This window comes from Trachypithecus francoisi, unplaced genomic scaffold (assembly GCF_009764315.1).
Source record: "Trachypithecus francoisi isolate TF-2019V2 unplaced genomic scaffold, Tfra_2.0 Lachesis_group8, whole genome shotgun sequence".
Classification (NCBI taxonomy): domain Eukaryota; kingdom Metazoa; phylum Chordata; class Mammalia; order Primates; family Cercopithecidae; genus Trachypithecus; species Trachypithecus francoisi.
Window position 1 is genome coordinate 43,422,462 of NW_022681473.1, and position 24,231 is coordinate 43,446,692.

General features: G+C 37.9%; 1 protein-coding gene across 2 annotated transcripts in view; it reads right to left on the reverse strand.

Moving 5' to 3' along the window:
* Positions 1–24,231, reverse strand: part of NELL1 (neural EGFL like 1) — a 984,256-nt gene that overhangs the window by 37,865 nt on the left and 922,160 nt on the right. Inside the window, exon 16 of one of the 2 annotated variants that reach the window (XM_033205024.1) lies at positions 10,501–10,641. The exons of the other annotated variant lie outside the window; for it this stretch is intronic. Coding sequence (XP_033060915.1) covers positions 10,501–10,641 — 141 coding nt within the window. The remainder of the gene's footprint in view (positions 1–10,500; positions 10,642–24,231) is intronic. 2 annotated transcript variants of the gene reach the window in all.

The window sequence follows — 24,231 nt, forward strand, 5'->3', positions numbered from 1 at the left end:
CTTACACCAAAGTTAAGATAGTAGAAACATTCTGATAGTCATAGAGCAAGTAGTGTATGCAATCATTTTTTGCCACAGAACTGAAAAAAGAAAAAAAAAACACCTTATCTGAAACAGCTCATTATTCAATGATACTGAGTAAATACGGTTTTCTATAAATTCCTAGAATAGGCTATATTCATTCTCAAGTTTTCAGTTAGTGTATTTTATGATAATAGAAACTAAATCCACAAGATGCCCAGGAGAGAAAAGGTTTCTATGACCAAATAGATTTAGAGCATTCACAATATAAAATAAAGGCTCTTCATCCATTAAATGGAAATCATAAATATTTCTACCTGGTGGAGTTGTTTTGAGGATAAAGTGAGTAAAGAAATGTCAAGCTCTTAGAAGAGTACCTAGAACATGAGGTAATGAATTAATCTTAGATATTAATATTTACTTTTATTATTATACCTATAAAATACCTAAACGCCTCTATCCTTCAAGTCCAATCAGCCCCAAGCATTCTGGTATGACTGTTCTTTGATATTCTCTAATCACTTCCTTCCCTAATTACCTATATATTTTATAGCATTGACCCCATATTTTAAAGTATAACCTATATCAGAAGGCTATTGGTTGTTTTATGTATGCTGATTATTTTTGTCTTCAACATGGAATTTTAAAGTCCCTTTGGTATAAATTCTCTGCATCCTACATACCATCTAGCTTAGTGCTAAGACCACTGTAGGGTATTTTAAAGGATACTTACAATACTTACAATAACATTCCACTACTTGTGAAAGTTTTTTAAAGTAGTTTTCTAATTTTTCTCCTTATCGTTATTGCCCATGTGATCTTCACCTGAACTAGAATTGCAATTCCCCTGGCTCCCTATATGCCTGCATTGCTTCATGTCATGGTCCAAAGTTGCAGTTCTTTTTTCTTTATGAATAGTCATAGCTGCCATTAGGAAGATATTCAAAACATGCGGCTGAAAAGATAATAAACAGGTTGGGAATAGCTTACAGGATAGACCCTACTGTTAGTCTGAGATTCTGTTAGACTAACTCCCAGAAATGTTTAGAAACTCCTAGAAGGTACACATAGCAAACAACTTATAGGCTTGCTTTGTCAGCCTAGCTAGGCTGTGGGTAGTGAATGAACCTTGGGCTCATGCCTGAGTCTAGTGTAATGCACTCTATTCTGATGTTACTTTGTGAAGTGATTATCATCGAAACTGAGGAGGTGCACTTGTCTTCCCAGAGAAGTCTCTAAAATATGTCAAATTTAGCCCACATGCTAAATAGCTCCAGGCTTATCTATGTATGGCAAGACTTGAAAAGGAGCAGGCAAGCTTCCAGAGGGTCTGATAGGACTCATTTCTCACCTGATTTATCATCTGCAACTGTGTGTCCAGTGTAAGGTGCTTTCTGCGGGACCCGGAAGACCATTTCTATTAGATGTTGCAAAATGTTCTTAACCTCTTCATTCTGCACCCTGATAATACTGATCCTTTTCCATATCCATTCCACACTGAGGTGGTGTCTGGGTCTTGGTCTCTCTGTCCTTCTGAAACTCTTAATGACATGTGGCAATTTTGTGTCATGCAACTGAGGCCCTCTGATTCCCAAAATCTTGCTTGCATTTACTTCACATTGAGTCCATACAGTCCCATGGCTACGTGGCATCTGCCTTAAGCAAGGCTCTTCAATAATAGGGAATTTAGTTCTTTGATAAAACTGTGTGTGAAGCTCTTTGGAAACAACAATTTTGAGGTAATGAGACCACACTATATCTTATCAAAGAAAGGTGGCATGTTATTTAACCAAAAAATACCTTATGTGTGGGGTGGGTCTTATTGTTTAGCATAGAGAGAAAATCCATGAGTGTCCTGGGATTAGTGTCTATGTCTTGTCTCTTAAACTTTCTTGGTTTGAAATACCCTGGTCCACTAAGGTGCTTTTCCACCCTGACATGTCTCTTCTCTAGAATAGAAAAAACAGCATAGACTTTACTTCTTGACGATTATGTATGCAACTTCCTTTTAAATTAGAATAATTTTATGCTCATGTTTGCCATTTTGCTCTGACTGCCAGGATATTTATGAATATCTTTGATAACTATCATTGGTTAATACATTTTCCTTAGTTTTCAAATATTTATATTTTAAATAACTCTTGAACATGCGATCCTTGAATATACTATTCTAATTGCTTTTAAGAGGCAGTGCCTAATAAATAAATAAGTAAATTTTAAAAATTGGTTTAAAAATCTGCCTATCATTTTCTTATTCTCTTTATCCCCCACCCTTTCTTTCCTTTTTCTTCTCTGGATTTACATCACCAGAAATGCAAAGAAGGTAATGACATCAGTGGATATCCCAGTAGTATTATTTATCAAGGCTGAGGTGCTTTCAGATTAACTGTCGAAAACATGTCACTTAGTCATCCTGCCCATGGCTCAGAAGGATGGCCCCAGAACACATCCCGTGAGTCCAGTGAATAAAATAAGTTCCTAGTGCTCATGACATGGAGATAATATTGTAACTGTCCATCTGGGTCTCACCTGTTTTCTCTCATGCTTCCTTTGCCTTGAATTTTCGATCTCCAACTGCTCTAGCTAACATCTCCCCTAGCTATGAGTCCATCACTGGTCTCCTCCCTTCCAGAAAGCAGTACAGTGTAAACATATTAAGAACAGAAGCTTTGGGATCAAACACACCTGGATTATGGCTTCTGTGTGCCATTTATCAGCTGTGGAATTTGGGACAAGTTCTCTTTATCCTTGAGCTCACATTTTCTTCACCTTTACAATGGGGACAGTAAGAGGGCTTTCCTCCCATGGTCATTGTGAAATTAAATTAGAAAATACATGAAATTACCTGGTTCTGTGTCTAGCACATCACGTAGTTGTTCAGTTAATGAAAATAACTAACAAACATCTATTGAATGCTTAAAACCTAAGTGCTGAATGCTGCTTTCCCTTGTTAGTTCACTTAATTGTCGTGATTACTCCACAGCAACCTATGAGGTTGATGCTTTTGTAAATTGCTGAGAGCAATGTCTGGCACCAAGTAAGCTCTCAGTAAATGTTATGTCTTATTAGTATTACTGTTATTGTTTTCATGTGACAGGTGAGGGAACTAAGGTGGAGGGATGTTAAGTGTTGACTATTATATAATATTTGTCAGGAAATTTGCATATAAAAACACATATTAGAAAAAGTTCCATTGTAAGTTTTATTTTAATCATGCACACTAAGAAAACTAAGGCTTTGAAAGGTTAAATATCTTTCCAAATGCTGCTTGGCTAGAAAGAGGCCAATTTGGGACTGAATCCAGGCTTTATGTCCTTAAAACCTGCCTCTCATTACATCACAGTATTGCCTGCTAAGGCTTCATAACTCCCCTCGCCTTCAGTGAGGTTTGTCACTGAGAGCACTTTTACAGATAGAGCACCTCCAGGTTCTACCCCTTTTTATCTCCACTTCTATGAAACACAGGCACTGAGCAGAAGCAGTCAAAGCAAAATCTTTCTTAGGCCATTTCAATTATTCCTGACACATCCACCAGATAAAATGGAAATTTCTTTCCCAAGGGATTTCGGTGGAACATTTTCTGGTTGTTTCATACTGCTTTGCATGTTGACCATGGTTTCAGCAGTACTCTGAGAAGTAAATCCTCGCTGTGCCATTTACAGTGGCCCGAGAGCAGGCTCCAGAGTCTGGGAGACTTTCACCCAACTAAGTTTTTATAAAGGAGATAATAATGGAATGCCAACAGGTGTTCCGTCCCGTAAGAATAGCTGTATGTCATCTTTGAGTGCATCTCCAGCAACAATATGGGCTTTATTGTGAATGAATCATTTTATTTCATAACTAAAAAAGCACAAAAAATGCAATTTAATTCAATGTTAATTGATAGAAATATATCAAAAAAGACCTCAATTGTACTGTAGGTGATAAAGATGTAATTAAGAACATTAATCTGCTAAATTCTATAAAAGAATGGCAAATAAACAGCTATGAAGAAAAATAAGAGGGGAGAAATTTGCATTGTTATTACTAGAAGAACTGAATGACAGTAGTTCTCTACATTGGCCAAATAGTCTTTCTAATAAGCACTTGTAGTCTTTTTTTAAATGACTTCATGAAATAAGCCAGTGATATGGTTTGGATTTGTGTCTCCACCCAAAGCTCATGTCAAATTGCAATCTCCAGTGTTGGAGGAAGGGCCTGGTGGGATGTGATTCAACCATGGGAGTGGACATTCCCCTTGCTGTTCTCATGATAGTGAATACTCTCTCATGAGATCTGGTTGTTGAAAAGTACACAGCACCTCCCACCTTGATTCTGTTCCTCCAGCTCCAGCCATGTAGGACGAGCCTGGTTCCCCTTTACCTTCCACCATGATTGTAAGTTTCTTGAGGCCTCCTGAGCCATGCTTCCTGTACAGCCTATAGAAACATGAGCCAGTTAAACCTCTTTACTTTATAAATTACCCAGTCTCAGGTAGTTCTTTATAGCAGTGTTAGAACAGACTAATACAGCCAGGCACTGAAAGGTAAATATTTCATGTTCTCACTCATGTGTAGGAGCTAAAAAAATTGATCTGATGGAGGTAGGGAGAATGATCAATACGAGAGACTGTGAAGGGTGTGCAGGTTGGGGAATGGGTGTTTAAGAGAGGTTGGTCAATGGGCACAAACGTAGAGTTAGATAGAAGAATTAAGTTACAATGTTTGATAGCAGAGTAGGGTGACTATAGTTAACAACAACGTACTATATATTTCAAAATAGCTGGAAGAGAGGACTCGCATTGTTCCCAACACACAGAAATGATACATACTCAAGGTGATAGACACCTCAAATGCCCTGACTTGATCATTACACATTCTATGGTTGTAGCAAAATATCACATGTACCCCATAAATATGCAAAAATATTATGAACTTAAAAAAATAAATTTAAACAAATTTTAGAAAATGATGTCAATCTAGGTCCCACACCAAACCAACTGAATATGAATCTCCAGGATGTGTGATGCCCCATCACAGGTATTTTTAAAAAGCTACTGATATGGACAGGAGATGGAAATACTGGGTAGAAAAGGGCAGCTCCCTGGCAAAGGCCCCAGGCTCAAATCTGGAAACCCATGGCCCTAAATGAGAACAGGTATTCCTGTTTTCACACCCAAAAGTTGCCTTTTGGCCCACCACACCCTATGGGTATCCTGTACCTGGTATCCTGTACACCCTATGGGGTATCTATGGGTATCCTGTACCCATAGAAACCCCAAAACCCAGGCTCCACAAGCAGATGAACAGACGAACAGAAGAGCAGCAGGGAATGAGAGAAGAGAAGGAGCATCTGAATGTTGAAAGGAGTTTGGCTGGGGACACTCAGAGAGGAGTGTCTGGCTGCTGGACGGTCAAACTCCAGGGGAAGATCGTCTTCCCAGTCCATCCCCTTTCCAGCTCCCCATCCATCCCACTGAGAGTCACCTCCACCACTCAATAAAACCCCACATTCACCATCCTTCAAGTCTGTGTGTGATCTGATTTTTCCTGGACACCAGACAAGAGCTGGAGATACAGAAAGCTGTCGCATTGGCCCTCTGTCCTTGTGAAAAGGCAGAGGGTCCACTGAGCCATTTAACACTTAAGCTGCCTGTCGACTGCAAAGCTATCTGAACATACTGTAACACACACCCAGTTGGGCTTCAGGAGTTTCAGGCACCCACCCCTAGATGCTGTTGTGGGGCCAGAGCCCAGAAGTGCTTGCCCCAGCTCCTGCACCTGCCCATCTGTGTACTCCCCCCTCCTGTAAGGGGTTTGGGAGCATATGGCAGATGATCAGACAAGCCACATCTTTGTCACAAGTCCTGCAAAGAGGGACAGGGAACTCTCCCGTTTCACTACTCCAATGAATCTATGACACAGTTTTGAGAGTCCCTGCTTTACAGAGTAAGACTTCATCAGGATTTTAACTAATGGAAATGGGGCTATGAGGATAGTCAGGCAGAAGCATACAAGCAAAGGAGTAGAGGAAAGAGAATGCAGGATTTGGGAAGAGCAGAATAAGAATTTGAGCAGGCTCGAATATTCATGCAAAGTATATTAGCGAACAGAGGAAAATAAAGTTTCATTTGTGGGAGCAATATTTTGGAAACTGATTGACATTCCGAGGAGTCTGAATCTTATTTTTAAAATATGCAAAGTACTGCTGTTTATGCATGCCCTTGTTAATTATATATTACTTCTCATTTCTAAATGACACAGATAACTATGCCTAGATAAAAGAGCAATTGCTCACAACTTCTATATTAAAACTGAGAATCACTGACTCCTACCACTACATCAAAGCACAGAGTGCATTGTACCCTACAGTACCAACAAACCACTGTCATCATCTTCTTCCGCAAATATTAATTTACAAATTTTTGTGTACTATTTTCTCCTGGCATTATAAAGATATATAAGCTAAAGAGAGACAGACAAAGAAAGACAGAAGAGACTAACTCTGACAAGCTCTTCAAGAATAGTGATTCTGTCTACCTCTGTAATACTAGGACGGGTCATTTCTTCAATCATATGTTACATTTTAAGAGAAAAAGGCAAATCTTAAACATTTTTTTCTCATAAAATGAATCTTGCAAGCATGCTGTTCTTTATGATATCAATATTATTCAAGGCTTACAGTAATGGATAAAATCAGTAGTGAAGGTGCTATTATCCTCATCTGACAAAAAGTGACAGAGTGACATGAGACTATTCTTCTAAAAGCCTCAACTGATACATTTTAGATAACATATGCCATTGTCTGAAGAAAAAAACGTAGCTGAGTACACGTTGCAAACCACTTTTAAAAAAATTGTAAGAGTTATTTTAGATGCTGATATTTCTTTTAAATGTAAGCATTAGTGGTTGATGATATTATTTAGGGTTTATTCAGATGTGCTCATTTTCAGTGCCATTAAGCTATGTTATTATGATCCAGAATATGTCAGGTTATTAATCCCTCAAGAACAGACATCTTAACTTGTTCATAACCATATTCCCAGAAGACCTAAGGCAGTGCTGGTATGATGGCTTTTCTCAATAAACTTTTTTTTTTAAATAAAAGACTCATATGGTTTTGTGATATTTAACATCTTATGTCATGCACCACAATCTACACAACACAGCTAGTTATATCAAACAAAATAGAAAATAAATCTGACTTAATACAGTTTTGAATGTCCATGCTTTCAATCATTTGACACATATGCACTGAATGCCTTCTCTTTGACTATATTATCTTGGGGGCTGGGAGTAGAGTAGTAAAAGGCAAACAAGGTCTCTGCCCTCAAACAACTTGTACACTTGTGGCAAGAGAATATTACACACATGTGCATGTGAATAAAAATGCTAAAAAAGATATAAAAGAGAGTATTATAACAAAGTGTAGGGAAGGATTATTTCAGAGAAAAGTCACGGAGGGTCTCCATGAAGAAGTAACATTTGTCTGAGACCTAAATAACATGGCAGCCATAAAACAAGAGAGGTGTTGAGAGCTCCAGACAGAGAGAGCAGTAAAGGCAAGGCCCTGAAACTGGAATGAGCTTTTTGTCATGTTCAAGGCATGAAAAGATCAAAAAGACTTATATATACAGGAAATGAGTCCAAGAAGCAGGCAGGAACAATATCGTCTAAAACCATGAAGGTCATATAAAGTTAGAAATTTATTTTACATTCATTGGGAAGGCATTAGAAGGCCATAATAAGAAAGTATCACTATCTGACTTACATTTTTGTTTGTCCAAGAAATATTCTGAACCAACAGAGTATTTCCAGCTACTGCAGAAATACTAAGTGAGGGTCAGATTTCTGTCCTTATGAAGGATCATTTACAAATATTTCCCCAAAAACGTGGAAATGAAATTCAGAGTATTACTCAAATTAAAAATGCCACTAATCCAAACAACTCCAACTCCAAAGAGTCCAGTTCACTGAGGTTTTCCTTTGCAAAACAGGGATCAGTTTGTAGATGAAGAAAGAGGCTCCTTGAGAGTGCAGGAATTTCACCTCCTCCTTCAGGCATGCCACGCAGCATGTTAGAGAGAAATGAGAACCAGGACCGGTGCCAGGGACATTTATGAGGGTGATAGGGCTGTACAGGTAAGATTGGAACAAGAAGCATAAACTGAAACTGTTCCTAGATTCTCCCTTGACCTAAGTCTGATCCTGAACTTGTAACCAAACCAGTTAGGTGGCTGGGAACGAGATGTCACCTTTCTGAAACTGAGTTTCTTTATTGATCGTACGATATGATTGCATTTTCACATTTATTAAACAACCATCACCAAAGGGTCTCACTGAAGAAACAGAAGAAAAAAGCCCATTCGCTGCTCATAGTCTAGTCAGAGAGCAAATATATTGTATAAGTGAAGCTACTGAAACATTCACTCAGGAAAAAGGTCTAGAGTTAGTTAGTTAGCAGAAGAGAGGAGTGACAAGTCTTTGGAAGGCATCAAAGAATACTTCATGGGGACTTGGTGAAACACGAGTTAAATTTAGGAAAATGAAATTCATATGTGAATCATCATGTTTCATCCCAGCCAGAGGGACAGCGTACATAAAAGCAGAGAAGTGTGCCGTCCCATGGCAGGTCCAAACAGTTACAAAATTGGTTAACTACACTGAATACACATAGACACAAAGATAAGATACCTGAGGACTGCCTAAGGAGGAAAGAAAGAGGAAGGGTATGGTTTGGCAGGCTACCTATTGTGTACTGTGCTCACTACCTTGGTGACAGGATTATCTGTACACCAAGCCTCAGCAATGTGCAGTTTACCCATGGAAAAAACCTGCACATGAATCCCTTGAACTTAAAACTAGAAAAAATAAATAAATAAATAAAATTGGTTTAACTAGCTGGTCTCTAAGGTCCTTTGTGCACTAAAAAATCTAAGAGTCTCCTCTTTTAATGATGTCAAATATGATCTGTAAAAATAAAAATTTTCTTTTAGTCACCATGCTTAATGTCATATGTTAATATTCTATCTTCATTCCTCAACAATAGCCATTTGAGCTATTCCTATTCATATAACATTGATTTACAATGAGCTGCATATGTACAGAAGTACCTGGCAATATGTAAAGGAAAAGGAATATGAACAGAGTATGGGGTAGAATACTGAATATGCTGTGACATTTAAAATAACAGCTAACATTTCTTGAACATTTAACAGATATTAATTCAATTAATTATCACAACACTCAATAAGATATAAACATTATTTCTATTTTACAGACGAAATAGCTGAAGTACAGACTAGATAAAAATTTGCCCATGGTAAACAGAAGCAGCAGAGCTGGAATTTGACTGCCAACATCTGGCCCAAAAGTCTATGCTTTTAGTAACTACACTACATGCCTCTCAACACTAATGTCAAGACTTTGGGGAATAATTCATGCCACGTGGCCACTGTTCTGTAATTCATCTTTGCTTTACATCAACATCAGTGGAGAAGTTGAAAAAACACTGACTATATCTCAGCAGCAGCCTTTAGGAAAAAAAAATACACACACACACACAAATACACACACACACATACACATACCCAAGCAGAGAAAACAAATTTTCCGAATCAAATTCCCACTTTCTAATTCAGCAAGCTGAACTTTGGGAACCCAAGGTCAGAATGCTTGCCCCCTAGATTGGTCCAAATCAGCATTAAGAATTCAACAGAGGTGACACAACATGAAAGAACTGGATTGGCTAAGGTTCTCATGGAAACAGTTATGTTTTTGATCAGTTGTTTGGCTTTCATGAAAGTTGTAAGGTCTTGAAGGTGAATAACCCCATCTGCGAATTTCCCGTGTTCAGTGTTTAACAGAACCACAAGGAGAGACCCAATAAAGGAGACTTTTCAAGAGATGATGGTGCTGGCAATAACAACAATAATGTTAATGCAACTATATCATATATGTGCATCAATTCAAATCTTGCAGTTTTTAAATAGGTGGTATTCTTGTTTAATCCTAATAATATGTATATTGTTACCCTATTTTTACCATATACACGGATGAAGGATGAGAGACTATAGTGACATTCGCAGTATAAGAGATGAGATTCAAACTAAACTTTCTTATTCTAAATCCAGTATTCAGTATTATTTAATATTTCCTCATCTCTAGTTGCCTCTCAAACTGTCAAAAATTTCAGTAAGTCATCACAGTTTTCCTTAGAAATAATTAAGAAAACTAAGGTTTTCCTTAGAAAGAACACAGCCATCACACAGAGTCCCAGGTTTTGTTCCTCTGTCACAGTTTCTATATAAAAATTCTAGCACACCACATTGCATGATCCCTGGCCTAATCCCTGAATTGTAGAGGGAGAAAACTTGAAAACTGATGTGTTTAACCAATGAATGGTCGTATTTTAACACTGGGAGCTGAACAGAGTACCAAAGCAAGCTGCACCTCCTGCAAAGGTCCGAGTGGCTGGAGGGCACGCCTGAAAGCTGCTTACCAATACAGGACTCCCCGGACAGTGAATAGGTCCCATCGTCATGGAAACCGCTTCTGCACTCACAGTGGTACCACCCTGGCAGGTTAACGCAGCGGGAATGGTTGTGGCACTCAATGATTCCCTCTGAACATTCATCAATATCTGCCTCAGAGAAAAACACAAGCCCACCAGGATATTAATTTCTTTTGACACTAACCTTTCAGGAAATGCCTAAAACATGCTCATGTTAACATATCAATTAAAACTGTTTAGTCACCTACAATGAAAGTCACCTGGAAGAACCAAATCCCATGTTTTCCAGAATTCAAACGAATTGAAAGCTTCATTCTTGGATGTTTTCTCTCGTATTGAACAATGAATGAGAGCTTATGGTCACAAAAAAATCCTAATTCAAAGGCCGTGTTGTCTTTGAATAAGAACTAAGTTGAGGGTGTTTGGCACAGTTTTAGTATTGGGTATATAAGACTTTTTTGGATTAAACATTTCTAAATTGGCAACTACAGATTTTATTGTGTGTCCTTTGAAAATGTTTATGAACAAATAAGTTCAGGAAGCTCTAGATTAAATATTATTAAACTGAGTTTTTAAATGACAGCCCCAGAGACTTGTCATAATTACATGTCCTGCAAAGCTTTTAGATAAGATTGATAATATGCACGGTTTCCCAAATTTATTTAGCTAATAACTACCTTTTCTGGACATATCTTCAATATCTTGCAAAACTAGTGTTGTGGGGAACACAGTTTGGGAACTATTGTTCTATTTCTTTTAAAACTATGGATGAAGGCCGGGCGCGGTGGCTCAAGCCTGTAATCCCAGCACTCTGGGAGGCCGAGACGGGTGGATCACGAGGTCAGGAGTTCGAGACCATCCTGGCCAACATGGTGAAACCCCGTCTCTGCTAAAAATACAAAAAACTAGCCGGGCGAGGTGACGGGTGCCTGTAGTCCCAGCTACTCAGGAGGCTGAGGCAGGAGAATGGCATAAACCCGGGAGGCGGAGCTTGCAGTGAGCTGAGATCCGGCCACTGCACTCCAGCCTGGGCGACAGAGCGAGACTCCCTCTCAAAAAAAAAAAAAAAAAAAAACTATGGATGGATTATGCTAGTCCATCAGAGATTCTCATTCTTCATTCTTGAGGAAAGGAAGTCTCCTAGGCTTTTTTTGTTTATTTGTTTGTTTTTCTCTAGACTCTGGCTTTTTAGAATCACCAAATACCTGGTTCATGTATAGATTTTCTAGCACAAAGCCTTGGCTCTGCACTGAAGGAGGTTGACACCATTGCGGAAAAGACAGTTGTCAATTGTTCAACCAGGTTCAGTTCATTCTTACAGAATTTCTCCAAGTAATTATTTCTTAGAATGTAGCTACTGCTGCCTGGGAATCTTCTTTGACTTCTCTTGGAAATATCTGAAATATGGGACTCATATGAACATAAATTTAATTATTAAACATTGGAATCTAATCCATAATGAATAAAATGTACTTTGCAATTTCTTTTAATAGGACCCTGTTAGAGGCATCAGTTCAGGGGCATTCAGCTTCCACTGGTTCTATTATCTTGACAAGTCCTGTGTTGTGCACCAGGCTGTTAATTTAGTTTGAAACTGGATACTCTGATCTCAAGGCATTCTGGCCAAGTAAAGAGAGAAAAGGTGTAGTTTCTCATACTGTGCAACGCCAACTCAAATACCGCCTTCTTCCTCTGTAGCACATATTGTTCAGCCCATAAAATCTTTTCACATACATCATCCCTTAGACTTCTAAATGCCCTCCGTCCCCAGGGCCTAATATTTGTATAGGATCTTCAGATATTGCAGTCAGACGATGTGTGTGTTTGTTATAAATTCCCAGAAAATAAATTTCCAGTCACCATGTAGATTGCCATATCTCAAATTTTTAAGGTCCAAGTTCTCTGGGACATATGTTGGATCACTAAAAACTTTAAAACTTCAAGTAGAGAAATGACTAAGCTCTGTGGCTCTTGGACGGAAAGTGCTTATTCTAAATGACAGAATCAGCCCACTGCTTTTTGAATACCAGGGAACAAGAGAGACACATATAAACAGAAGGCTGATTATAGAGAGGACTTCTCTATGTTAGGCTGAAGGATAACTCTCTGTAACAATGCAGCAACAAATTCTACCTCTGATATTTGTTTCCAAAGAGCTCAGAAAAACCAGTCATGATTAACACAGATCCTGTTGCCAATAGGCTGTGGACAATACTTTAGGTTATAGCCATGGTTAGCGTTTTGGGAAATCAGGAGATATACAAATAGAAGCATCTCAACCAAAGCAATCATATGTCCTGGTTTGCCTGGAAAAGTCCTAGTTTACACCTACTTCCCTTTCACCACCTGAGTTGGAGGATAAATTATCTGATCAAATAAAGTAACTCCTTCAGCCCTAAATTCAATAGAAAATCTCTAGGAAGAACAGAAGTGGTGAATGATGTGCAAATATTTTTTCAATTCACGGATATTTCTATTCCCAAAATGAAATGATAAGGAGTTTCCATGATTCAGCAGGACAGAAGTTATCTGCATAGCACAGGAGTCTTTCAAAAGCAGTGAAGACAATCAGACAGTTACATATCTACAACTTCCCCAGAAACACTAGGGAATCCCTGGCTTGCATGAGAAATAAGAAAAGTAGTGGAGAAGCTCATTTTGCCTGAGAACTGTACTTTTCACAGACGATTCCAGAAACTCACTGGAAATAACCAGGTCACATCACATGCTGGTACCTAGGCTGCAAATTTCTGTTCTCTGTGCAAGGCCTATAGTTAAAGCCAGAAAATTCATTTTTTATGCAACCATATTGTACTTGAGAGGGGCTCACATTTTCACTGTGTTCCTAAAACTGGCTTTCTTCTGTGTAGGTAGTCACAGTAGTATATAAAGCAACTATCACAGACCCAAATAGAGAAAACACTTGGAGGCTTTTCAGCAACACTTTAGGGAGTTTACAAATTATAAATGATAGTTTCTTCCCAAGCTAGGTTGTGGCTGCCTTTGTCCTCAGAGACAAAGATTTGTTTCTCCCAGTCAGCACTCCCTACAGGCAAACAAACAAGACAGAAGCTCTGGGAATGGGATCTCTCTGAGTTCACTGTGGAATCAACTCTCATTCAAGGAATCCTGATAAATTACAGTGAGCCTGGCTGCACTCACAATGTGTCAACCATCCCAAAGGAAACAAACAAACAAAAAGTCACCTTTCCTCCTACAGAAAGTCCTAAAATCTTATTTAAATCTCAGTTTAATCCAGTACAGAGCTGAAAATGTGAACAAGGAAATGAGAAGCTGGGGGATTGTTGAGTGAGACCCATAGTATTCATTTCCGTATCCTCAGAGCCAAATGTTGGCAACACAATAACTCACATATTGCCTGGGTCACACCACTTACAGATGGTAAAATGTAGTTCAAAACTAGATAGAACCAGTATTTGTCACAACTATCATATCTTGTTGACAAATCAAGAGAGGATTATTTACACGAAGATAATATATGTATTCAATTCTGTAAATATCTGTTGAGTTAAAAACATGTGCAAGGATGATTTTTATGTTGTGTTCAATGCAAAAATGGATGAAACATGACTCAGAAAATCCAGGAGCTCAGAATCAAAGGGAAGAACTATATACATATATGTGTGTGGTGTGTTTGTGTTTCGTATTTCATACTAATAGTTAAAGCTTCAATCACCCACCAATATCACCAGCTCCCTCCCCTAGTGACTCGGTATCTGTACACACATCTATTTTAGTACTTATCTTGCCCTATCACAATTATTTTCTTTTTGTGTCTGTCACTGAAATGCAAATTTTCCAAGAAAATGGACAACATTTTATGCAGGTTTACCTTGCTAGTGATACCTAGAAGTCGGAGTAACAAGCAATTTGAAAATGTCCAATACAAGTCTATGGGAATGAATGTATGAGAAAATAAATGACTGGTAGGTTGAATGAAAGGAAAAATTAATGCAGGCTGTAATGGAGATTCGAAATACCCCAAGATTTCTTGGCGTTTGCAAATCACAAAACACAATGTCAATTCATAAAACTAAACAAAAACTCAATTTTATATTTATATGTTGTTTTCCTCTAAAAGACATCATGTATTCTATTTAATACTTTGCTTCTACCTCTAATCTTTAGATACTTGAAGTGGGCAAAATAGGTAACAAAAATGTTATAATTGCAATGGTGTGATAAGGAGAAATTTTAATCATGATTATAATAATTATAACAATTGTTATAATTGTTGCAATGAAAAGCTCTACCTGTACCATGAATTTTCCATTTACAATAAGAAACAGATGAATACCCAAAGTTTGTTTTTATAAAATGTATCATAAGCAATATATTTAATCCTATTTGGGGCATATGGTGAACTTTCTATAGAAAGCAATTTGCAAACAAATCCTGGAATTCCTGTAAAATCCATCTCTTGAGCTGGATGGATCTCTTCCTCCATCTAATCTCTTTCCTATTAGATTTGCAATTTCAAAATTTATAAAACCAATAAAGGTTTTCTCAAAGCTTACTTTCAAAGAGGTACTTTCGTATTTCATACTAATAGTTAAAGCTTGCAGTGAAGTAGTGGCTCAGGTTGTGGATGGTTTGTTTACACCTTTTCTAAGAGTTTTTAGGGTGATATTGAGTCATGAGAAAAACCTCTGATATTTTCACTCATTCAACAAAAGTTTATTGAGCACCCCCCATGTGCTAGTACATTTGCCCCATGTACTAAGCACTGTATCATATCCTCTGATACAGAGACAGAGGTAAGGTCTCTGCCCTCCAGATACACAGAGTCTAAGGGGCAAATAGAATGTAAAAGAAAAATAAACTGTTGTTATAAATATAGACTTTAGAGACAAACATGACTTCAAATTCCTGCTCAGTAATGCACTACTAATTATTTAGATTTCACAAGTCTTTGTTTTCTCATCTGTAGGTTGAGAATTATAAAATCAAACATCATGTGACTGTGAAAAAAAGACTCTTAAGCACAGTCTGGATATTATCTTTGGACTAAATATTACTGTTATAAAACAGAAGATAGAATAAGTGGATTCTGAAAATAAAAATATATATATAATAATGTAAACTTGCAATCAGGAAACTGGTTCAGACTAAGAGATTTTTTTCTGGATCTCTAAAAATATTCATTTGGATTTTGAGACAAGTGTAACTTTGTTAAGCATTCAGGAATAGAATCTATAAATCTATAATACCTGCCTCATAAAGACTTGGATTCTCTTAGTCCCCAAAAGCTTCACATAAGTTTAAAGAAGAAGAATTAGTAACATAAATTGTCACAAGTACAGCAAACACAAACCTGCTTATTTTCTACTATTTGCTGAATGCCAGTATTGTACTGAACATAACATGCAAAGACCCTGTGGTAGAAACAGGCTAGTTCTTCTATCTCTTGTTTTTTTTTGGGGGGGGGGGTTCTTAGGGATGTGCCTGGAGCATGCTTCCTTTGGAGATACGTAAGGCCAAGTGACTGAACTCTAGTGACAGAGTTAGAAGTGACATAATTTCAAGATGGTTCATAAAAATGCCTAATATGATCCTCCAGAATATGTTTACCTGCTCACTACAGGACAATTTCCAGGAAAACCTTGGAAATCACGTATTGAAAATAGTAGAACATTTTTCTGCCTGGCTTCCTGCAAGGTTATGTAGACCAGGGCCCTTCCACAGACCTGAAACTGTCATGGGCTATTTAGATGAGTAAGAAATATATTTATATTTTATTGAGCCATTACTGTTTGGAGTCGCTTTTTATTGCTAGCCAGCATTTTCTAATTATTATGAGAGACCCTTTTCCATATTCAGGGAAAATACTGTGCTCAGGTTAGAACTCATACTGATGCAATATCTAAAAATAAAAACAGAAACAAGCAAACAAGGAAAAAAAAAAAAAACCCAGCACTAATCACAGATTATGTAGGCAGCTAAAGGAGTGGAAGAAGTTTTTTGCTGAAAGTCAAGAGTCAAGATAACACATAAAACAAGACAAAGCTTTGTAGTTAGATATATTTGAGTTTGAATTCTGGTTCTGTTACTTCTCAGCTATCTGACTTTGACTTTGAGCAAGTTATTTATCTTTTTTGAGCTTCACTTTCTTTGGCTTTTAAATGATAACATCACTATCTTAGTCCATTTTGTGTTGTTAGAATACCTGAGATTGGGTAATTCATAAAGAAAAGAGGTTTATTTTGCTCTTGTTCTAGTGACTGAAAAGTTCAAGATTATGTAGCTGCATTTGGTGGGGGTCTCAGGCTGCTTCAAGTCATGGTAGAAAAAAAAAGGGGGAGGCAGTGGGTATGTGCAAAGAGATCACATGGCAAGAGAGGAAACGAGAGAGAAACTGACAAACCAGACTCCATGGGAGCCAATCGATTCCTGCGAGAGGGAACTCATTCACCCTCATTTGAGGACATTACTCTGCACATGAGGGCTATGCCTCCATGACCCAAACACCTCCTACTCGGCCCCACCTCCTAACACTCCATATTGGACATCAAAATCAACATGAATTTTGGTGGGAACAAACCACATCTAAACCACAGCAATTACTTATCTCATAATGCTGTTGTTTTAAAGATTGAATGACATCAATCTAAAAACTACAAATCCAGGCAGACATTCATTAGGCAAGTCATACTTATTGTTCTGTAACTTAAAATCCCCACATTCCAAGAGAGTCCAAGTCTCCAGGCTCCAATTCCTTACATGTAAAATGAAAGGATTGTGCATTTATGGCCTCTATAAGTGTGACGGTTAATATTAAGTATCAATTTGATTGGATTGAAGGAAGCAAAGTATTTTCCTGGGTGTGTCTGTGAGGTTGTTGCCAAAGATTAACATTTGAGTCAATAGACTGGGAGAAGCCGACCCAATCTCAATTTGGGTGGGCACCATCTAATCAGCTGCCAGAGCAGCTAGGATAAAAGCAAGCAGAGGAACCTAGAAGGACTGGCCTGAGTTTTCTGGCCTCCATCTTTCTCCTGTGCTGGATGCTTCCTGCCCTCGAATACCAGACTCCAAGTTCTTCAGGTTTGGGACTCTTGGACTTATACCAGCGATTTGCCAGGGACGCTCAGGGTTTTAGCCATAGACTGAAGGCTGCACTGTCAACTTCCCTACTTTTGAGGTTTTGTGACTTGGACTGACTTCCTGGCTCCTCAGCTTGCAGATGGCCTATTGTGGGATTTTAGCTTGTGATCATGTGAGTCAATTCTCCTAATATACTCCCATTCATATATTCATCTATCCTATTAGTTCTGTCCCTTTAGAGAACCCTGACTAATACAGATTTTGGTACAGAGAATGGGGTGCTACTGTAAAGATGCCCAGAAATGTGGAAATGATTTTGGAACTGGGTAACAGGCAGATGTTGCAACAGTTTGGAGGGCTCAAAAGAAGATAGGAAAATGTGGGAAAGTTTGGAACTTTCTAGAGAGTTGGAGTGCTCAGAAGACAGGAAGATACAGTAAAGTTTGAAACTTCCTAGAGACTAATTAAAGGGCTTTGGCCAAAATGCTGATAGTGATATGGATAATAAAGTCCAGGCTGAGGTGGTCTCAGATGCAGATTAAGAACTTTTGGGAACTGGATTAAAGGTCACTCTTGCTATACAAAGAGACTGGCAGCATTTTTGCCCCTTCCCTAGAGATCTGTGGAACTTTGAACTTGAGAGAGATGATTTAGGGTATCTGGTGGAAAAAGTTTCTAAGCAGCAAAGTGTTCAAGAGGAAGCAGAGCATAAAAGTTTGAAAAATTTGCAGCCTGATGGTGAAGTAGAAAAGAAGACCCAATTTTCTGGGAAGAAATTCAAGCAGGCAGAAGAAATTTGCATAAGTAATGAGGAGTCAAACGCTAATCACCAAGAGAATGAGGAAAATGTTTCTGGGGCATGTCAGAGAACTTCTGAGCAGCTCCTCTCATCACAGGTCTGGAGGCCTAGGAGGGAAAAGTGGTTTTTGGGGGTGAGTCCAGGGCCTCTCTGCTGTGTGCAGCTTTGGCACTTGGTCCCCTGCATCCCAGCTGCTCTATCCCAGGCTAAAAGGGGCCAAGGTTATTTCGGGCCATGGTTTCAGAGGGCACAAGCTGTAAGCCTTAACAGTCTCAACTTGGTGATGAGCCTGTGGGTGCCCAGAAGTCAAGAATTTAGGTTTGGGAACCACCGTCTAGATTGCAGAGGATGTATGGAAATGCCTGGATGTCCAAGCAGAAATTTGCTACAGGAGCAGAGCCTTCATGGAGAACCTCTGCTAGGGCAGTACAGAAGGGAAATGTGGGATTGGAGCCCCTACACAGAGTGCCCACTGAGGCACTGCCTAGTAGCACTAGCTGTGAGAAGAGGGCCACCATCCTCCAGACTCCAGAATGGTAGATCCACTGACAGCTTGCACTGCATACCTGCAAAAGTTGCAGACACTCAATGCTAGCCCTTGAAAGCAGCCAGTGGAGACGGGTGTACCCTGCAAAGCCACAGTGGCGGAACTGTCCAAGGCTGTGGGAACCCACTTCTTCCATCAGTGTGACCTGGATGTGAGACATGGAGTCAAAGGAGATTATTTTGGACCTTTAAGATTTAATTACTGCCTCATTGCATTTTGGACTTGTGTGAGGCCTGTAGTCTCTTTGTTTTGGCCATTTCTCCCATATTAGTGTATTTACTTACTACCTGTACCCCCACTGAATCTAGGAAGTAAATAACTTGCTTTGGATTTTACAGACTTATAGGTGGAAGAGACTTGCCTTGTCTCAGATGAGACTTTGGACTTTGGACTTCTGAGTTAATGCTGAAATGAGTTAAGACTTTGGGGGACTGTTGGAAAGGCATGATTGGTTTTGAAATGTGAGAACATGAGATTTGGGAGGGTCAGGGCAGAATGAGGGGCAGAAATCTCACCTTGCAGTGTAATAATCCCCATGTATCAAGGGCGGGGCCAGGTAGAGATAATAGAATCATGGGATCAGTTTTCCCGTATTGTTCTTGTGGTAGTGAATCAGTCCCATGAGATCTGATGGTTTTATAAATGGGAGTTTCCCTGCACAAGCTCTCTTGTCTTCACCATGTGAGACTTGACTTTGCTTCTCATTCACCTTCTGCCATGATTGTGAGGCCTCCCCAGCTATGTAGAATTGTGAGTCAATTAAACCTCTTTCCTTTCTAAATTACCCTGTCTCAGGTATGTCTTTATTAGCAGCACGAGAAAAAACTAAAACGGCTATTCCAGAATACGGGAGATCTTAGCTTTGGGCTCATAGCTTCTTTTGCTGCTAACCAGCTGAATGACTGCTAGAAGGTTTAAGTAACCTCTTTGTACCTCGGGTTCTTCATTAGGCAAATGGCAATTTTTAAAATACAAATTTTGTCTGCCTTACAAACAGGCTCCAATAAGGTATGAACAAGCTCTGCAAAGTCAAGTGATTGTCTCACAAAATATCTGGTGACGTCATTATTGCTGTTTCTTCTTTGTAAGTCCTTATTAGTAACTAGTTTTTGTGTATTAATCTGAAACATACCTCCTATTAACGGTGATGTGAATAGTAATGGCAATAGAGCTCTCTGACTTTCTTTAGTGACTTTGCACAAAATAACCCATTTCTTCCTGGATATGGCCATCTAATTTTATCTCTGAAGCCTTTCTGTCTTTTCTCTAACAAACTGCTCAAAATCTTCCTAAAAGAACCAATCTGTGAACATTTCAACTATCACCTTTATTCTGGAAACTCTGATCTATATCTCTAAGCTAACCTCTAACACAAATTCAGAAATGCATTTACTATTGAATATGGATTTGCAAATCTCAGAGGTCTCATTTCAAATTTATCCTGCCCAAAGTTTTACATGACATACATGTTTCTACATACCAAATTCATCTTCCTCTGAAGCACTCCTTCCTCACTATCATCCCTCATAACCAATGAACAAAACTATTGAAGTTCGATTGCTATGAACCTTGAAGATTTTAAAAACATAGAACTAAATCTTATTCACTCCAAGCCTGGAAATCCTATGATTCTATGATTTTTAAAAATATTCTGCTCCTCTAGTAATTACAAATGATTCTTACTGTAAAAATCTCCTATCGGGCATTCAAAGCATAAATAATGACCTCACTTTGACTATCAATTTGCCTTTATTTCTCAAAATTCTTCATCATAAAACATTTGCACTCTCTGGGGTGGTTGCTTTACATACCCACTTATTCCACACTCCATTGAATTTGAGGCTTCCTGCCCTGCAAGTGATGGTTTTAAAATTAAAATCCAAGCACAAATCTTAATTCCACCAAGAAGTCCTCTTTCTTCTCTCTGAATTCCTACAGTGTTTAACAGTTCTATCACCCCATTTAATTCTGACATACATTCTATTTTAGAATATTCTATGATTCTTACTACAGTTTCTCTATCACATAGGAAGAATTTTTGAACTTCCATCTATTAATAATTTACTATGTGTCAGGTTCTCTGACAAGTGCTTTATATTCACAACTCCATTTGATCTTCAGAATGCCTCTGAGATCATTTGAATTGCTCTAATTTTACTGAAAATGGAGGCGTACATGTTTAAATAATATACCCATGGTAAAACATCTGGAAAGTGACAGAGTGGGGATTTAAACCAAGGTCTACTTGACTCCCAAATACACACATTTAATCATTATACTATACAGCCTCTTGTACACTTGGGGGAATACATAGGACTTTGAAGAAACTATTAAAAATATGTTCAAAATGTAAAGAAAAACATACTGAGTTGAATAGTGAACAGATTTCTGCTACCAAGGTAAAGTAGCAAGGACTGAATTTGTTGTGTTATCTGAAACAAATAGGAACAAATGCATACGTATACATATATGTTTTCATACACACACACACACACACACACATGAAAAAAGAGTTTTGAAGATACTGGAAATTAGGTAACTAAGAAAACGATCCCTAAGAGACATAAAACAAATGAGAAGAGTGCTACATATATCCCAGTTTACTACCTTGAGAGAGGTGCAGGCCATGGTAGAAGGAAGAAAACCCATGAGGAGCCTATTGAACTATCTGGTTTGAGGACACAACAATGGAAATATAGGAAGACCAAGACAAGCAGAGGTTATAAAGCAGAATATTGGAGAGGAGATAGCTGAACAGAGACGTAATTTTGAAGTTCAGCAGAGAATACCAGTCAGGTAATCAGCAAAGTGCTAATCAGAAAATAAATATGATGAAATTATCCAAAGCTGGAGAAAGATCACCAAAATATATTAGAAGTAGTAGAGCCTGGTGCTTACACAGGAAGAGGAACAGCGCATGATTCCACAAGCCAGACTGGGGAATCTCATAAGGCATTGGATAATACTGGATCGACAGTATAAAAAGACAAATAAAACAAAAAAACTGCAAAATAGTAGACCCAAACCCAACCATGTCAATATTTACAATAAATGTATATTTATTAAACACTTAAAGGCAAAGATGATCAGACTAGAAAAAAGCAATACCCAATTTTTGCTGTATACAAATGATGCATTTTAGATACAAAAGCACAAACAAGTTAAAACAGAAAGATATTCTATTTTATGGGGAAAGATATTCCATGTAGACATGAATGACAAGAAAACTAGAATAGCTATATGGGTTTCAGAAAAAAAAAGGCTTCAAGATAAAGAAAATGTACAAAGATAAAAACGTCATTTCATAAAAAGAATCAATTGGCCAAGAAGATGTAACACTCTTAAATATATAGGTCTGAAAATTTTCTTTGTATAAATTTATGGGGTACAAGTATAACTTAGTTACCTGGCTATATTGCATAGTGGAGAAATCAGGGCTTCTAGTGTGTCCATCACGACTTACATGTACCCATTAAGTAATTTCTCATCATCTACCTCCCCTCCCACCCCCACACCTTCAGAGTCTCCATTTTCTATCATTTTATATTGTACATTCATGCATATGCATTATTTAGCTCTCACTTATAAGTGAGAACATGTGGTATTTGTCTTTCTGTGTCTGACTTGTTTAACGTAGGATAATGGTCTCCAGTTTCATCTATGTTGCTGCAAAAGACATGATTTCATTTTTTATGGCTGAATAGTATTCCATTGTGTATATCTAACACAGTTTCTTTAATCACCTGCTGATGAAGAGTTAGTTTGATTCCCTATCATCACTATTGAGAATAGTACTTAAATTAAAAGATGATTTCAGGTAGGTTTTTGATATAATGACTTTTTTCCTTTGGGCACAACAGAGTGAAGAGACAGTCTGCATAACGGAAGAAAATATTTGCCATCCATGGATCTGACAGGAAACTAATATCCAGAATTTACCAGGAACGCAAACACAAGATTAACCCAACAACAAATCAAACAATCTCATTAATAAGTAGGCAAAAGATATGAATATACATTTTTCAAAAGTAGACATACAAATGACCAAAAGTATATGAAAAAATGTTCAAGATTATTAATCAGAGAAATTCAAATTAAACCACAAGATATCATTTTACAACAATAAGAATGACTATTATTAAAAGACAAAAATTAACAAATGTTGGCAAGGATTCAGTGAAAAGGAGCACTTATACACTGTTGATGGGAATGTAAATTAGAGCAACCTCTATGGAAAACACTAGAACTAAAAATAAAACTACAATTTGATCCAGCAATTGATATATAATTTTTAATGGCAAAACTTCAAAACACATGAAACAATAATAAAATAACCAAAAGGAAAAAATACAAATCTAGAGATTTTAACCTCTATTTCAGTAACTGATACACCAAAAAGTCACCAATATAGAAGATATGAACAATACTAATTGGCATTTCGTGGACATTATACCCAATCACTGTAGCATAAACATTTTTTACAAGTGTGCATGGAATGTTGACCAAGATAGAACAAATCCTCATTCATAAAACAATCTCCCCAAAATTCAAAAGCTTGAAATCTTACAGAGTGTGTTTTCTGGTCCCAACAGAATTAAATAGATATCAAATCAAAATAAGATACTTAGAAAAGGTACAAATATTTGGAAATTACACCAGTTCCAAAAGTCAATGAATTAAACTACAAGGAAAATGTAAAATATTTTGGACTGAATGATATTATTAAACAACAGGTTACAATCTGTGGGAACCAGTAAAGGTAGTGCCTAGGAACAAATGTGTAGCTGTAATACTTATATTCAAAAGAGAGAAAAGTATAAAGCCAACATTCTAATTTTAGATCTGTAAGAAACCAGTAAAAGACAGGCACATAGATTTTTACCCTACATCTGGTCCTACCCACAGAGTACGGTATGTGAGATAAGATTAGTGCCAATATAAGGGTAACCACAGGACTCTATTGAACTGAAAGAAATATTTGTAAACTTGCCCTGAGGCAGGATAGCCAGATACATTTATTTTTTAATTAGAACCAAATCAGAGATCAAAAAATGTTTCTGCACATCAAAACCAAAGGAAGGAGTCAAGGACAAAGGTTGGAGGAGTGGTCAGGGAATACAGATCTAGGAGAACGGAAAGAAGGTCAGCATGGGGTAAGGAGCAGGTGCATGAGGAAGGGCCGGGGCTGAGTACTTGAATGGTAAGCAGGTGCTGATGCACCTTTTGACACTGGGCCCTCTGTTGTAAGTGACACCTTAACCCTGCTTACCTCTCCTCTCCCAAAAGAAACATACTGACTCACAAAATG